The 16,599-nt window shown below is 41.3% G+C and overlaps 1 protein-coding gene across 12 annotated transcripts in view; it reads right to left on the bottom strand.

The window, feature by feature from the left end:
- FSIP1 (fibrous sheath interacting protein 1) overlaps nt 1–16,599 on the bottom strand; it is a 172,785-nt gene that overhangs the window by 123,397 nt on the left and 32,789 nt on the right. For all 12 annotated transcript variants that reach the window (XM_065593189.1, XM_065593191.1, XM_065593194.1 and 9 more), the window contains one exon: nt 8,311–8,475. In XM_065593189.1, coding sequence (XP_065449261.1) covers nt 8,311–8,475 — 165 coding nt within the window. The remainder of the gene's footprint in view (nt 1–8,310; nt 8,476–16,599) is intronic.

The raw sequence follows: 16,599 nt of genomic DNA, 5'->3' as shown, positions 1-16,599 counted from the left end.
AACTCCAAGTCTCATCCACTTAACCACACATCAAATCTGTGTGCTTAGCCTGGGGAGTTTCTAACATGGAGTGGTTCCTGCATGTGTAACTCATTGTTTCAATATGCTACACATTCCCCCTTTACTGTCTGGCCACAGAGGATAACAGCCTACCAGACTGAAAATCTCTTCCATTTGGCCAGGTAGGTAGCCCTGGTGGCAGGTTTCCTACTGCCAAGAAGGACTTGTCTGACAGGGTCCAAACAGGAGAGCTCCATCAGGTTCAGCCATGGAGCTTCCACGCCGTGAGGTGCAACAACTCGAGGTTCGGGTGCTGCAGACGGCCATGATCCTGAGTTAACAAGTCCGGGAAGAGTGGTAAGGTGATCAGGGCTTCCACGGCCATTTCGAGGAAGGGTGTGTACCAGTGTTGGCAGGGCCAGGCTGGAGCTATTAATATCACCGAAGCTTCATCCCTTTGTACTCTGAGGAGCACCTTGTGAATGAGAGGAATGGGAGGGAACGCATATAGGAGGTGGTCCCCCCATGGGAGAAGGAACATGCCCACGATAGAGCCTGGGCTGTGATTCAGAAAGAAGCAAAACTGCTGACACTTCCTGTTGCGTCCTGTTGCGTCGCATGTACGAGCAGTCATATGTCCCAGGAGTTTCAGGCAATTCCTTGCTGTGGTGGTAGGGAACTGCCTGAGACTTCAAATGATATCACCTAGGGCCCGGAATCTCGCTTCTGGGAGGTATGTCCCAGCCTATGTCGAGTCCAGTACCGCCCCTATAAATTCTATCCTCTGAACCGGGGACAGCATTGATTTCCCCATGTTCAGGAGAAGGCCCAGTTTGGCAAATGCTGTTCTTATGAAGTCCACTTGTGCCTCCACTTGAACCCTGGAGCGGTCCTTGATGAGCCAGTCGTCGAGGTACTAAAACACCTATACCTGCCGCCTGTGCAAGAATGCGGCCACAACTGCCATGCACTTGGTAAATACTCGAGGCGCGGCTGACAGGCTGAAAGGGAGGACTGTGAACTGGTAATGGGTGTGGTTAACCTCAAACCTGAGTTACCTTCTGTGGGACGGTGTGATAGCTATGTGAAAGTACGCATAATTCAAGTCAAAGGCAGCATACCAGTCCCCTGGATCCAAGGAAGGGATAATGGAGGCCAAAGAGACCATGCGGAACTTCAGTTTCTTCATGAAGCTGTTGAGATCTCACAGGTCTAGGATGGGCCTGAGGCCGTCTTTGGCTTCTGGTATTAGGAAATACAGAGAATAGAAGCCCTTGCCCTTCAGCTCCTGAGAAATCTCCTCCACTGCCCCCAGCGACAGAAGCAATTGCACCTCCTGTACGACGAGTTGCTCGTGAAAAGGGTGCCTGAAGAGGGACGGGGAAGGGCATGAGGGCAGAGAATTAGAGGGAGTATCCCTTCTCTACCGTGTGGAGCACCAACGGTCCAATGTGATACGGGCCCACACAAGGTATAAAGGGGATAGTTGGGATGAAAAGGTAAGGTAGGATGGATCCAGTTGTGGCACTGGTATGTCGTCCTCGAGTGCACCTTCAAAAGGTCTGCTTCTGGCCCGAAGACGGCCTGGATTGGCCAGAGCCCCAGCCTGAGGGCGGGTGCGGTCTTTTCCTGCCACTCCTCCGAGAACCATCCTGCCAGTTCTGTGGTTGGTAGAACCACGAGGGAGGCTGAGGCCAGAAATGCTTCCAATGAGTCATGGGGGTATGGAGGCCCAGGGACTTGAGCGTGGCCCTTGAGTCCTTTAAACTGTGGAGTCTTTTATCAGTTTTCAACGAGAAGAGGGTCGAACCCTCGAAAGGGAGGTCTTGTACGGTCTGCTGGACTTCATAAGGAAGACCTGAGACCTGGAGCCAGGAGCTCCTCCTCATGGCCACCCCGTAGTCATGGTGCGCGTGGCCGCGACCGCTCCATCCAGCGCCACCTGCAAGGAGGCCCAGGCAATGAGTTTGCCCTCCTCTACCAGCACAGAGAATTCTGTGAGGAAGTCCTGTGGCAGCAGCTCAGCTAATTTGGCCATCACTCTGTAGGCATTGAAAGAGTACCTGCTCATGATGGCCTGTTGGTTTGAGATGCAGAACTGCAATCCCCCCGTTTGAATAGACCTCCTGGTTTTTCAGGGAGGGTCCCTGGTAGCCCTGGCGCTTGTGCTGCTTGGCTGCATCCACGACCAGGGAATCTGGTGGGGAGTGGGTATACAGATGTTTGTATCCCTTGGAGGGGACAAAATGCCTCCTTTCGTTCCTCTTAGCTGTAGGGGGAATGGAGGCCGGAGTTTGCCATAAGGTTTTTGTGGTCTTGTTGATTGTTTTTATCAGTGGTAGGGTAATGCGGGAGAGACTGGAGGGGGCAAGGATGTCTACCATGGGGTCAGCATCCTCCACCACTGCCTCCGCCTGGATCCCCAGGTTCTGGGCCACACGCAGCAACTGCTGCAGGACCCTGCTATCCTCCAGGGCCAGGGCGGTTGATGTGCCCACCACAGCCTCAGCCAGAGAGGACAAAGAGGAGAGCCCTGGGAGAGGGGCCTGCTCCCTCCTATTGGCGCCGAGGGAGTCACGCGGTGTCCGGTGCTCCCAAGCCGCTGTTCCCGCTATCGCTGGTGCAGGAACCACCGATGCTGAGGCCTCCGGTGCTGAGGTTGCCGGGCCCGCTATCGATGATGCTGCTGACAGAGGTACTGAAGCTGGCGGTGTCGGTGTTGACATTGACACAGCCAGGGCGACAGAAGCAGGTATCACTACCAACCATGCCCCCGGTGCCGATGGCCCAAAAGACACCGACACCACCGACGCCGATCTGGACCACGATCCATTGTTCTGATCCTGGCTCTGATGGTAAGCCCAGGGTGTCCAGAAGGGCCACTGCGTCGGGGGTTGCCAGTGGCCTGGCCACGGCGCTGGACAGGGCTGCTGGTCACGCCGGGGCCTGAACCTTCTGCTTCTGGTCCTATCGGAGCAGTAGGATTCCGCCTCCTACTCCAAGGTCTCCGAGTACAAAGACCATGGAGGAGCGGTGCTGGCGGGCGATGCTCGGAACTGGGGGACCAGTGTGGCTCCCCCGCATGGGCAGCCCATGCCAAGAAGTGCCATGCAGGGGATGGAGAGCGGCATGCCATCATCGCCAGCTTGACCCTTGATGGTATCGGGGGTCAGGCAGTCACCGGCGACCTGTCTCTCCTAAGAGGGGAAGACAGCGCCGTGAGCCTCATGAGATTCTGTGCCATCTCGTACACCTCTAGCATGGAGGGGAGCTGAAGCTCTCGGCCATGCCAGTCTGAAGACTGGGCAGGAAAGGAACAGGGACTGGCTGGGCAGGGAACTGGGACGAGAAGCTGGAGGAGTGGAATCAGACCGGGTACGCAGAGACAGAGACATGACTGAGCCAGGGACAGGTTGGAGGGGACAGGGTGGAAGGGGAATGGGCAGAAGGGTCTGTGACCATTATAGAACACTCCCCTACAGAGCCTTTAATGGAACCCAGGTTTCTTGAGTCTTACTATTCCTCTGCTGTCTGTAAATATCTGAGAAGACCACTAACAAAGTACATCTCATCCCCTTCTACTGCTTATCTACTACTACTACTATCACCACCACCACCAGTTACTCCCTTAGTTCAAGTGGTAGATGTCTGTGCAGTGGATCTAAATGTTCTAACCCTGATGATTAACTATGTGGGTGTCAATATGATGTGACATATTCAAAGCTAGGTTTTTGAGTTTGCTTTTTTAATACAGACGTCCCCCCGGTTACTTACGCAAATCCGCACTTATGGAAAAGGTTCCATAAGCTAGAAATAGGAGTGGGTTTTTTGTTTGGTTGGTTTTTTTTACGTAATTGTCGGGTATACGTTTCCGACTTATGCAAAATTCGAGTTACGCAAGGCATTCAGGAATGGAACGCTTGCGTAAGTCGGGAGAGTCTGTAAACCTAGGAAGTTACACACACAAAAACTATAGGAAAAGGTTGCCTGTGCAACCTTCATTCTGCTCCCTTGTGCATATTCATTATTGTACAGCTTTTAATTATATGATCAAATACTATTTTTTCCACAGGACCACTGCTTCAGTCAATGCACAGGATGGAAGGTGTTCGCTTAATAAACAGCTATTCAGTATTTTGCTTCAACCTCATTTTTTCTAATGTGTGGTGCAATGCCTTATTTACTGCACACTATTCAAATCCTGTAACACAGAATTGTTAATTTTCTCCTGGGTTTTCTATTGTGATCAGAGTGCTTCACAAACATTAATTTTCAAAGCATCTTTGCAAGGCAAGGGGCGGGGGTATTATTCCCATTTCATAAATGAGGAACTGAGGCACAGAGAGATTAAGGTCACCAGTCCCCACTAATTTTAGGTGCCCAATTTGAGATACTGAGGTCCTGATTTTTCAGAGTACTTAGCATTATACATCACTTTATACATTCAAAGCAAAGTTCCCACTGACTTCAGCTGCCATTGGAAGTATATAGCATTTTTGTAAGTCAGATCCCAGGGTCTCACTTTGGGCACCCAGAAGATGAGGAACACACAATTAGTGACCACCTGTGAAAAAAGTTTGGTTTACGTGACTTGCCTACCATCACATAAGAACTCTGAGGTAAAGATAGGGATAAAATCTAAATCTCCAGGGCAGCATTCAACTGCTTTATTCGTGAGACTATCCATTCTCTTCCCACAATCCCATGACTCCTTCATGAATCACTTAACTGCTGCAATAAATGAGGCAGGGGTTCTATAAACACCTTCAATACATACACCTTCAATACATAAACTTGAGTCATCCCCAGAACAGGTCCATTCTGTGCAGTGATGGAGGCAGTCATTTTGTGGAAAACATAGCATGCAATCATGTAATTAAAGACATAATACAGAAACGCCCAAGCAGGCTAAATTAAGGTTACATAGGCAACTTCAATTCTAGCATTTCCTAACTTTCGAGTGCTTGACTTTAGAACCTTAATGTTATTTTACCATAGTTTTTGTGTTTCTAATATTAATATAACTTGAAAGCTTACTTTGAGTGATTACTACTAACTGTAGCTTATCTACCAAATGATGGTGTGTGGAAGGCAAGTGCTAAAAGAAGGTGTGTTTTTTTCCTAGTTTATGCTTTAATATTTTCCCTTTCTTGGTAACTTTTTTTTAAGGCACTTTTTATTTGCTTAGCCTTTGGCTGAATGATGAAGCATGCAAAACACCATAACTCCATGCCCTTGCATGTATTATTGGTTACCTAATCTCGTATCATATACGCTCATACTCCTATAAATCTTTGGCAGTACAATCGGTGAAAGAGATGCTCGTATTCTGGGGCACATTATATCTGGTGTGGAGCAGATCTGTCACAATTAAAATTTATAAATCAAGTTATTCATTCTAAAAGTTCAACACAGTGGATTACAGGAAAAGGAAAATCCCCAGAGCATTCAACAGAAAACACTTGAAGCAAATGTTCTCTTCTTTCAAACCCCAATAACTATTATTATTTTTCAAGCACCCAGAAATGTGCTAGGTGCCTTACAAAGCACCTAAAAGACAGTGTCCCTAGAGTAGGGTGACCAGACAGCAAGTGTGAAAAATCGGGATGGGATGAGGGGTAATAGGAGTCTATGTAAGAAAAAGACCCAAAAATTGGGACTGTCCCTATAAAATCGGGACATCTGGTCACCCTACCTTAGAGTGTACAACCTAAATACAATATGACAAACATAAGGGTTACACAGATAATGGAAAGAAGGGAAAGGAGAAGCAAGGATGGAAATGGATGACAAGTTCTGTTTCCTTTATTGTTTAGTTTGGTTACCTTTCTTCCACCTCACTTCTGTAGGAAACATGGCAAAAATGAGTTTTTAATGAGGGATTTCAATTACGTCAAGGATGTTGATTGACAAACTGGAGAAAGCATTCCAAGAATAAGGGACAGGAGGGAGGCTCTGTCACAAAACTAAATAAAGGGGATATCAAGGCTGAAATCGCTTATGGAGCAGAGGAAAAAGCAAAAGGAGACCAACTCAGTGATGTAAAGAGGGGTTACGTGATAAGGCCTTGAAGGCAAGTACAAGAAGTTTGAATTGCAGTGGAGTGGCTCAGAGGAGACAACATCTTGAAGCAACAGACAAGAAAGACTTTTGGCAGCAGCAATTTGAATGAACAGGAGCAGCAGAGGTTATTATTGAAACATCCAGGACGAAGAGATTTCCATAGTTGAGACAGGAGATGATGAGGCTTTGGTCAAATCAAAAATGGTGGATTTTAGAACCGTTTTGGAAGAAAAAGTTACCGGGCCTTGCCCTTGTTAAAGGACTTTTGGGAGAGAAGGAGAGGTAGGACAAAAACTTTCTCTCCGTCTTTTGCTCTTCATAGACTACTCCTGCAGTTTTTCCAGGCCAGCTTTATCCTGAAGTCCACACAAAAAATAGATCCCTCTCTGAAGTTGGCTTTTCTATCTCTCTTCTGCAGATGTGAAAAGATTCCCTAGTGTTCTGAGGTAATAAAGATTACTTGTTGCTCTTATCTATTTAATAAAAATTAACTGTCAAAAAGGCATTGAAAAGGATTGGAGGAAAGGGTTCTGTTGGTGTTAGGCTGCAGAAGATCAAGGCTTTATTCGGGAGTGCGGTGGTGAGAGTATATTCAGGATTATATATGTATAATAATTACAGTTTGAGAACAATTATCTGGGTACCAATTGATTAACACAAAGTTTAGATAAAACCTATCACCACATTTAAATAGAGAGTATAAAAGGATGCTGGACTGAATTAATAAAGTCCTTTTAAAGGGTTCAACTGTTAGGTACATTTCATCCAAATGGCTTTCTCGTTAGAAAGAATATTTGTGTAAAAACAAAGATACCATATAAAACCTTGCAAATAATGTCCTAAATTAGAATGTCAAAAAAAAAAACCACCTTTATGTACTTCAAAACTGCCAGTTTATGGTCAATTTGTAATCAGGCATAGAATATTTATTTATGGAATTAATACACTCTCCAATTCTTTAGTTTTCATAACATACCTAAAAGGTAATAAAATGTTTTTAAACTTTCTAAAAAGCATATACGCACAGTATTTCAGATGTTGTGTGTTGTTTTTTTGGGGTCAAGTCAACTCAAAAACTTCAGAGCATTTTTCTGCAAAAGCAATGACAGGTCTAATGTGGCCAAACATAGTGCTTCTTATCATGAATAGTCCAACTGACTTCAGCTGGACTGCTCATGGTTATGAGTGTTATACTGGATAGTGTTTGCAGGATTGGACCCATAAGCCTAAAACAACGTATATTAACCATATTTATGAATGTAATTAAGTTAACGACCAGTGGGGGTTGCTGCTTCACACACTAAAACATCTGTTCCTAATAGGGCATTAACATCAGTATCAGGAAGAGCTTCCTCCTGCACTCGAACAGGGAGGAACATTTCTATTATTCTGACAAAATGTCAGAAACAGGATGCCAAAAAGGAGATAATTCAGAATAATGTAAAAATAAAACTAATGATATAATTTCAAAAAACTGTAAACCTCAAGGGAGAAGACAAATTCACTCCTCTTTAGCTCAAAGAGATTTTTGTTTCTTTGATAAATAGCTGACTGAGGACATATGGCTTTGCAAATGTATGGCTCTGTAGAAACATCTGTTCCAACAACACGGTAGATGTAGTACAAGAGAACAAATTTGTGTAAAGAGATGCAAAAATTGGGATATGTCCCTGCATTACTTTTGTTTACAAGAATGAACACTGTACTATACATTTTTAGTCAGCATTTTCAAAAACACACACCAGTATTTTGCTTTAGTCAACCCAAACTTTCTGCCCATTAATTCACAGTACACTACATTACTGAAGACAAGAATGAGAATTTAGATTCCTCCAGGTACAAAATCTGAACAATGCTTTTTTTCAAATAAAAGAACTTTAACACCTTTTACTACTAGCATCCAAAGGGGGATTATTTTCACTACATTTGTTACTGTTTCTAACTGCACATACTTCAGCAACGGATCATGGAAAACCGTCTGAATCTTCAAAAACAAAGAGGAAACTCAATTTTAGTCCCCAAAAGACAGAGCTGTCAGCAACTATGGTAACACCACATTATAAAAGTACAACTGAAGTCCATTGTCTGTTTAATAAAATTCAAGTTACAGTACTCAGATTTTGCATCTGAAACTTCCTGATATAATTAAGTGTATTTTTCACTTTTCTACATGTTTATTTTCATTAAACCTCAACATATATTCCAAAAAAGAAATCTATAATTCATAGGCATTGTGCATTACTGTACCTGATAAATTTGGCTTGGGACTTTTGAGCAGGAGCTGTGACTTGCAGAGAAATCTCCATTAGAGAGTACTACTTGGAGTTTAGCATCTATTTCATTTAGGTGATGATATTCCATTGGTTCAGGTGTGTACCCTTCTCCTGGTATTAGCCAACTAGACACATCTTCCTATAAAAAGTTAAGAGAAACGGTTATTTCATATGACCAAAGAAAATGGCAGTTTAAGGCAAACATCAACATATATTACTTCTCAAAGAAATGTTATTTTTAAGAACTAAAATATAGTGAGCTCTCAATCACATGAGTGCAAATCTGAGCTCCCCTGAAATTAATGATGTTCTTCTAGTGTACCTGAGAACAAAAGTTCATCCAATAATTGCAGGCATACATTTTTAATTTTTCTTAAATATAACTAATCAGCAATTTTTAAAAAGTGTATGCAAACCTTCTACATTAAAAAAAATCTAAATTCTAAAAAACATACATTTATACCATATTTCCATGAATCATTAAAATTTAACAGAAAAAACATACTGCATATGTACAATACAGTTTTGCAATGCTTATAGCTTCTTCTTTCTAAACAAGACAAACATGTCCTCATTAAGTTAGAAATCTTCAAATTAAGTCAGTTACCAGAAAGCAAATCAAAAACTAAACCTCAGACTTCTTGGCATGTAAAAATTTGTTTATTTAAATCTCAAAAATCTCAGAGACAGTAATCAAATGGAACTCTATCAACAAATATGTCACTGCATAATAAGAGAAATTTTAAGTCAAAAGGTAGTTTTAAAAAGTTTCAAATGCTTGAAAATATAGGCTCTGAATAAAGGCTCTCCTTCAAACATAAATACCACCTCATTAATGTAATGTATATGCAAGTTCAAGGGTGTGCATAAGCTTCACATTATAACTTCTCCCCAAGAAATCAGATGCCACAGCTAGCACACCAGTATTATCTGGTAAGCAGAGTAGGAACAGGACAGAAATAAGCAGAATCAAGACAAGACTAGCTGAAGGGGAGAAGAATCATGAGGGCCTGCTTTTGTAAATGTCGGGCATACAACTGTATGCAAAAACATGTAGTTTGTTTAAGTTAGTATCTGAATCTTTCCTGCACCGTAAAACATCATTTAGGGCATGTACAAGACTCCACCATCTCTATCATGCTGTATGCTCAAATAGCTACCTTGCTGTGTTTCTATACAGTAATTTTTTTTACAGGGATAGGTCCTTGGCCTATCACTCAACCCCTTTTCATCTGGTCCCTATGCCTTGAGCTTGGGTGGCTCTACCAGGGGTTAGAACTCCCGCTGGCACAGTTCTCCAGTCACTGGAACACACAGGCTTTCCCGCTGTGTTGAGGTGCAGTTCCCAGAGAAGGACACGTGTCTAGTGACACTTTAAACTGGCCATTTAGACACTCAGTTGGGTACCTACGGCAAAATTACACTCTAACATTGGTGTAAATTGACTCAGTGATTTACTCTGGATTTACAGCAGTGATATTTAAATCCCAGTTTTGGGGGGGAGATGGGAGGGGAAATCAGGCCTTGAGTGACTAAGCACGAAGAAATCATCAGTTAATGAATGAATCCTTTCAATAAAGGGCCTAATCCTGCAAGCTTTCTGCATATGGAACTCTCATTGATTTCAGTAGGAGTTCAGCACTTGGGGATTTCACAGGACTGGAGCCATAATCTTTTGTAGACAAATGGTGCTACACAGAAAAAATTGGTCCATGAAATGACACTGGTAAAGGAGAAAATAACTAAACGTAGCATTCATTTATTTCTTTAAATAATAAACTGCTATCACTTCAAAGTGACATCTTACTGTAATTCCGAGGCATTGTATTTTTAAAAAAAATGAAACTTAAAATGTTTTAAATGTAAGTAATTGAATGAATTGGTGAAGATTCTTTAAAACCAATCTCTTGTGTAAATCAATTCACTAGAAAGAAAGTCATTAACATGCGGTCTGAGAAAAACATACTCATCAGTCCTAATTCAGTGCAATTCAAGTCAAAAATAATACCTTGCAAACTCTCACTATTGTCTTTCCCTGACAATATCTCTCTATGCAAAAACTGATTATATACCGCAGGCTAAAATATGAATTATGTAAGAGAATACACATGTAATTAATAGCAACCAAGAGTTGCCAGAAGTCAGAGGAGTCTGCATACTTTTATGATAAAAACCTGAAATAAACCTGAAAAAAATTAGAAGAGCATGTCAAACTAAATTCAACAGACAATCACAAATTAGTGGCAACATTTACTGTTCTTTTAAAACAATACGTCATGTCCATATAAAAAACAAGAGCCACCTCAACAAGTCAAAAGTTGGTTCTCTAATGGCTTCTCATACAAGGATGCATTCGAAAACTAACTGGAGGTGAAGGAAGTTACAAAATCACCTTCTGGAGCCAATTAATGAAAATATCACATCAGGCTGCAGCTTGCTGAGCAAATGAAGAATTGCACGGAAATAAGTACACAACATAACTAGTTCCAGTTTAAAATAGCATGTTACGATCTCGAGATAACGTCTAGAAGCAAGTTCAGTACATACATAATCTCTCTTGTATTCTCAAAACAGCCTTATGATTTTAAGTTTTTCGTAAAAAGAAAACTTCTGAGACTCCTACTGCCAGATTCCAGTTCATTAAATCAGAACATGCTTTTCCAACAACATAGTAAAGTCTTATTATTATTATTATCTTAGAATATTTGAGACAGATTACACTCTTGCAAATTTGATTGTCAAACTACCCTGACAAAGAGCTTTTGAAAAGTTTTAAATGATAAGAAATCTCTTTTACAAAGGTTGTAGATCTAAAGGAAAAATCATATTTGCATTATTTGACAGTTATTTAGCAGAATTGACTGAATGCACAGTTGCTTAATGCAGAATACAATTCACAGACCATTTATGTAACATAGTTAGGGCGTCTGGTTTTTGGTTCTAACCAATAAATACAGACAATACATCCCTGAGGTTAAAAAAATGAAAACTGTGTTTATTGGATAAACATTGGAAAAACACTGGTAATGGTTACTTGTGTCTACTGTCTTGCCTACATAGAGCAGTAATGTGGACTACACGGGTGTGATTTCTTAAGCATGCTAATGTGTTGCACATTATTTGGTCCTCATAGGCCCTGCTGGTGCACACTAAAGGTTCCTTAGTGCGCTTTAACATAGTGCTGTTTGAAACAGCACTATGTTAAAATGCACTAGGGAACATTACAAAGAGATTCTCTATAAATTATATTATATACATTACTCATTACAGTATATACAATGGAAACGCCCAGATGCCCCTTGATTTTAAACATCTACAATAAAACTCAAAAACTGCTAAAAAATAAACCCTGAAAAAAAAAAGCTTTAAATATAGTGTGCCAAATTTGTCCTGACTTACACCCCCCATAACATCAGTGAAGCCAAGGAGATTGGACAGACTGTAAATCAGGGCAGTATGTGCCTGGCAAAGAGATGGTCTCCCAGGGCGCACCCTAGGTGAGGGATGAGCTTTAAACTCACACAGCCTTTAATCTTCCATCTCTGGCACAGGTCTGGCTATAGGAGAGAGAGCCCTGACACTGAGTCTGTGGAAGTCCACACCTTCCAGGGCTATCAAAGATCAAAAAGAAAACCACATACACGAACACATACAAAATTACAGCAAGACTCTCTGAAGGAACTAGTAAGCAATAGACTGGTTCAGCACCCACAGGTAAGTCTCTACTAATAGTTCCAAAGTAATGGTTCAGCATCAGGCCCTCCATTCTCTTGAAGGGGGCCTCAACAGGCTGTGGGTCCCTGAGCAGCGCCTGCCTTCTGCTCAAGCCTCTCCAAGAATTGAAGGCTTTGCCTAGAGCAGTTCATTCACCCTCACCAGCCAGTGTCAGGTTTATACACCCTATCACAGTGCCCAAAAGTGTTAATCAGTTCTTGAAACAACAAGTATCGGAGCCCATTCAAAACAGTCAAGATTAGTCATTACTTTTTTGATAATTTCCTCAAAATCTTCCCTACCAAAGGTCTCAGGAAATGCCTAGGTCAGATTATAAATCAAATGTGGGGGGAAATAATCCATCTCTAGACTGGTCAGGTCTCAAGTGACCAAGGAAAGCATTTTCCTTTCTGTTTCCCCATGTTGGCCATAATATTCACATTTGTTTTCTACCGATCATTTAATAGAATAATCCTAAAACTGTCACTCCTATTTTCTGGTGTTCACTGTGTATTAAGTCTGCAGAAATACACAAGCATCTCCTAATGTGAGCTGCTGAAAGTCTGTCACACACAATAGAAAGTCTCTGATAGGTATCCAAATAACATGGTGACTGGTCCCAATATGAGAACCTAGGTAGACTGTTGCATTTCCATGGCCATGCTGCCATCAGAGTTGGTATAAGAAACAGCTAAAGCATTGCTAGGCTGAATCTTCATTATTCATCCTAAACAGGTGACTCCTGATACACAGAAAACCTTTATTAACTATTTTTGAAGTTGTTTCCTGTTTTAAAAATCTGAGGGACTACACATCGAGAGAGAAGACATAAATCTGCATGTAGTAGAGAATGCCATTCTTCATGTTTGGAAAATGTATTACTATTTTTGATGTTGCCCACCAAAAAAACTGTTTAAAAGACTTTCAAGGTGAAGGCATTTCTGAATGGGTCTCTCAGGTTTTTCTTTTATAAATGTGAAAAGTGTGTGCTAGAATGTGGAGCATATAAAAAAAAAAGAGGGCAGAAGAGGTTTGGGGGTTTTTCATTCTGTTTCTATTAGAATCTTAAAATATTTAGGTATCCTATTGACTAAAATGTCATTTTCATGCTGCCAAATCTGTTTCAAGCAGATTTGGCAACATGATCTGGTAATATGCTCTGAACCATTTTCTGCAGGAATAGTTAACAAATTGAGGGAAGGGAAGATTGACTCATAATCTGGTGAGCTATACTTTCAAATTTTGTTCTTCTAAAACTCACCAAATTAAGGATAGAGCAAAAGTGTGCCTGCATTTTCATTAGGCCTCCCCTATTGTTTGTACTTTTAGTATTAATCGTTGTACACCGTTGATTAATTACAATAATCAGCATAGTTTTTGGCGTTTACAAGATTTTAAAGCATTTTTGGAAGTTTTTGGCTCCTCAGCCCTATTATGCAGCTCCCAGTCAGACATAACATAGCTTCCTATCCAGAGATTTTACTTGCTTCCAATATGCACACCATCTGCCTAGTCTGCTTCAGAGTTCAGACAGAGATTACCCATGTAAATGCTGTGTGATGCAAGTTCCTTTTCCAAGGGTCAGAAAAGAAACAGAGAGGCCAGGTCTTGTCTTCTCATTCCTTGCAGGGCAAAGCTCTGAGCCCTTCTTCAGGGATTAAGAAAAAGTGGATACCCTGATGGGCATTGGTTTCAGAAGGTTCTGGTGCTCTGCAGCAACCTGGCACACTTACAAATAGTGGGAATGTGCAGAGGCTACCCAAAGAACCTACGTTCACTTCCAATCCCAATCTCCACCTGAGCACAAAGTGAATGAGTGAGTTTTGTTCATCTTTTTTGCCCTACCAAACTAGCCCAGTCTGTTTCCTAAAATCAGCAAGCCTGGTGAGCAACCAACTTACAAAGCTTTCTGGAAACACATTTCCAAGAAGACTTTGTAGATTGCCTGCAATAGAAGTCTTAATCACAAAGAATGCTTTATTTGAAAGGTAAATTTCTCTTCTAAAATAATTTGCAACTGACGGAATACAGCTCTGTATTCACACCATACATATTATTGTAATAATCTTTGTACCCAGTATGCCTTAATAAAGTATTTATGAAAAATTACTGGTCTGTACTGTCCTGATAAAATATGTGTGCAACATTGTATGTGAAGTTATAAGATTCCCCTGTATGATATTATTAACACACATTCCAAACCACACAGCCCTGCCCAGGCAGAAGTCAGGTCTGTCTTGGACAAAGGAAGGAATGTGTGTTTGCCTTAATTTGCATTTAAGCAGTAAACAGAGTCATCAAGCAGGAAGGAAAAACAAAGGAAATTCAAATAGGTGAGAAAACCAGCAGGGAATATCCTTCCAGATAAACTCTTTATCTCCTGGTTCTCAGCTGGAAATATTTTTCAAGAGGGGGAAAAACTATAAAAAGGAGGGACAAACAGCCCAAGGCATCACACTCTCTCTCTCCCTGCTCATTTGATTCTCTACACCTGAGAAGACAAAAGGAAACAGCTGTTGGACTTTGGGGGCAGGGTCCTGACCTGAGAGTTGGTCAGTAATCTGCTGGAGCATGTGGTGAGAAAGTTTGCTTTGCAACAAAGATAGTTTGTTAAGTAGATATTATTACATGTTTTATCTTTATTTTTCTTGTTACCATTTCTGGCTTTTATGCTTCATTACTCACAGTCACTTAAAATATCTTTGTAGTTAATAAACTTATTTTACTATTTTATCTAACCAAGTGTATTTAAGTTGGAGTGTCTGGGTACTCTATTCAAAACAATAAGATGGCTTATTATTCCCTTAAAAGAATAATGAACTTCATAAGTTTATACTGTCCAGGAGATGGCTGGGCAGATACGACATATACTTCTGGGGGAAGATCCCAGATTGGGGGTGGGTTGAAGTCACCATGCAGTACAACCAAGGCTGGTGAGAGCCAGGGTGTAGCTGGTCAGCTGCATTTACACATAGACACTCAGGCAGTGGCTTGCATGCCAGAAGTTTGTTTGTGAGTGGCCCAGGTAGGAGCTACTACAGTAAGGCATCGTAGGGCACCCAATGTTGCAGGACAGAGGTGACAAATCCCCCCACCAATCTGGATTATGGCCTGGTATGTCACAACAACATTACACTCTATTAGAAATATATGGCATTATAATGTTTTGATGGTACAACACAGTAAAATACTGTTAGAAAATTCCTGGCTTATAAACTTCAACACAGTTATACCACTGGATATTGCTTAATCTCAACCTCACTCCCATTCAATTAATGGTGTTAGAACAGTATATACTTATAACTTCTATGGTGATCCCATCACAAATGGACATAACACTTGTTGAGCAATGAACATAACATGATGTGCATCTAATGCAGTCATATTCAACTTTAGGGAAATTATGGTAATGTGTTACCAGAAAAAAAGATGGCACAATAATTTACAGTACTCAGCTAAATTTTTTAAAAGTAGTAGAATCTGATACTATTAGGAGATAAAAAATACCGTTCACTTATTTCCCAATCATATATTAACTTTGAAACTTTACATTTCAAAAAATTACAGAAGCTGAACAAAGAGTAAATAGTGTAAATCACACCTTTTCCCCTTAAACCCACTACCTTAAATCTGCAGTAAGACCTGAAAAGATAGACAAAGCTAGAGATTTATAGTTTGATAATTGGGTCAGACCACCAGGCCATCTAGCCCAATGTCCCATCTTCCAACACTGGCCAGTGCCAGATGCTTCAGAAAGAATGAACAGAACAAGGCACTTTATCGAGTGATCCAGTTTCAGCTTCCGGCAATCAGAGGTTTAGGGACACCCAGAGCATGGGGTTGCATCCATGGCTATCTTGGCTAATAGCCATTGATGGACCTAGCCTCTGTGAACTTACCTAATTCTTTTTTGAGCCCAGTTATACTTTTGGCCTTCACAACATCCCCTGGCAATGATTTCCACATGGTGGTTGCGTTGTGTGAAGAAGTACTCACCTGATGCTTTTAAATTTCATTGGGTGACCCCTGGTTTTTGTGAAGAGGTAAACAACATATCCCTATTCACTTTCTCCACATCATTCATGATTTTATAGAGCTCTATCCTATCCTCCCTTAGTTGTTTCTTTTCGAAGATGAACAGCTCCAGTCTTTTTAACCTCTTCTTTTATGAAAGCCGTTCCGTACTCATAATAATTTTTGTTGCCCTTCTCTGTACTTTTTCCAATTCTAATACATCTTTTTTGAGATTAGGCAACCAGAACTAGACGTAGTATTTAAGGGGTAAGTATACCACGGGTTTACATAGTGGCATTATGATGTTTTCTGTCTTCTTATCTATCCCTTTCCTAATGGTTCCAAACATGGTTAGGTTTTTTGACTGCCACTGCACATTGAGCAGATGTTGTCAGAGAACTATCCACAATGACTCCAAGATCTCTTTCTTGAATGGTAACTGCTAATACAGACCCCATCATTTTGTATGTATAGGTTGAATTATGTATACCAATGTGCATTACTTTGCACTTACCAACACTGAATTTCATCTGCC

The sequence above is a fragment of the Chrysemys picta genome, chromosome 4, assembly GCF_011386835.1.
Source record: "Chrysemys picta bellii isolate R12L10 chromosome 4, ASM1138683v2, whole genome shotgun sequence".
In the NCBI taxonomy this organism is placed as follows: Eukaryota; Metazoa; Chordata; order Testudines; family Emydidae; genus Chrysemys; species Chrysemys picta.
Note: the sequence above shows the minus strand (reverse complement) of the source record. Positions and strands in the feature narration are given on the sequence as shown.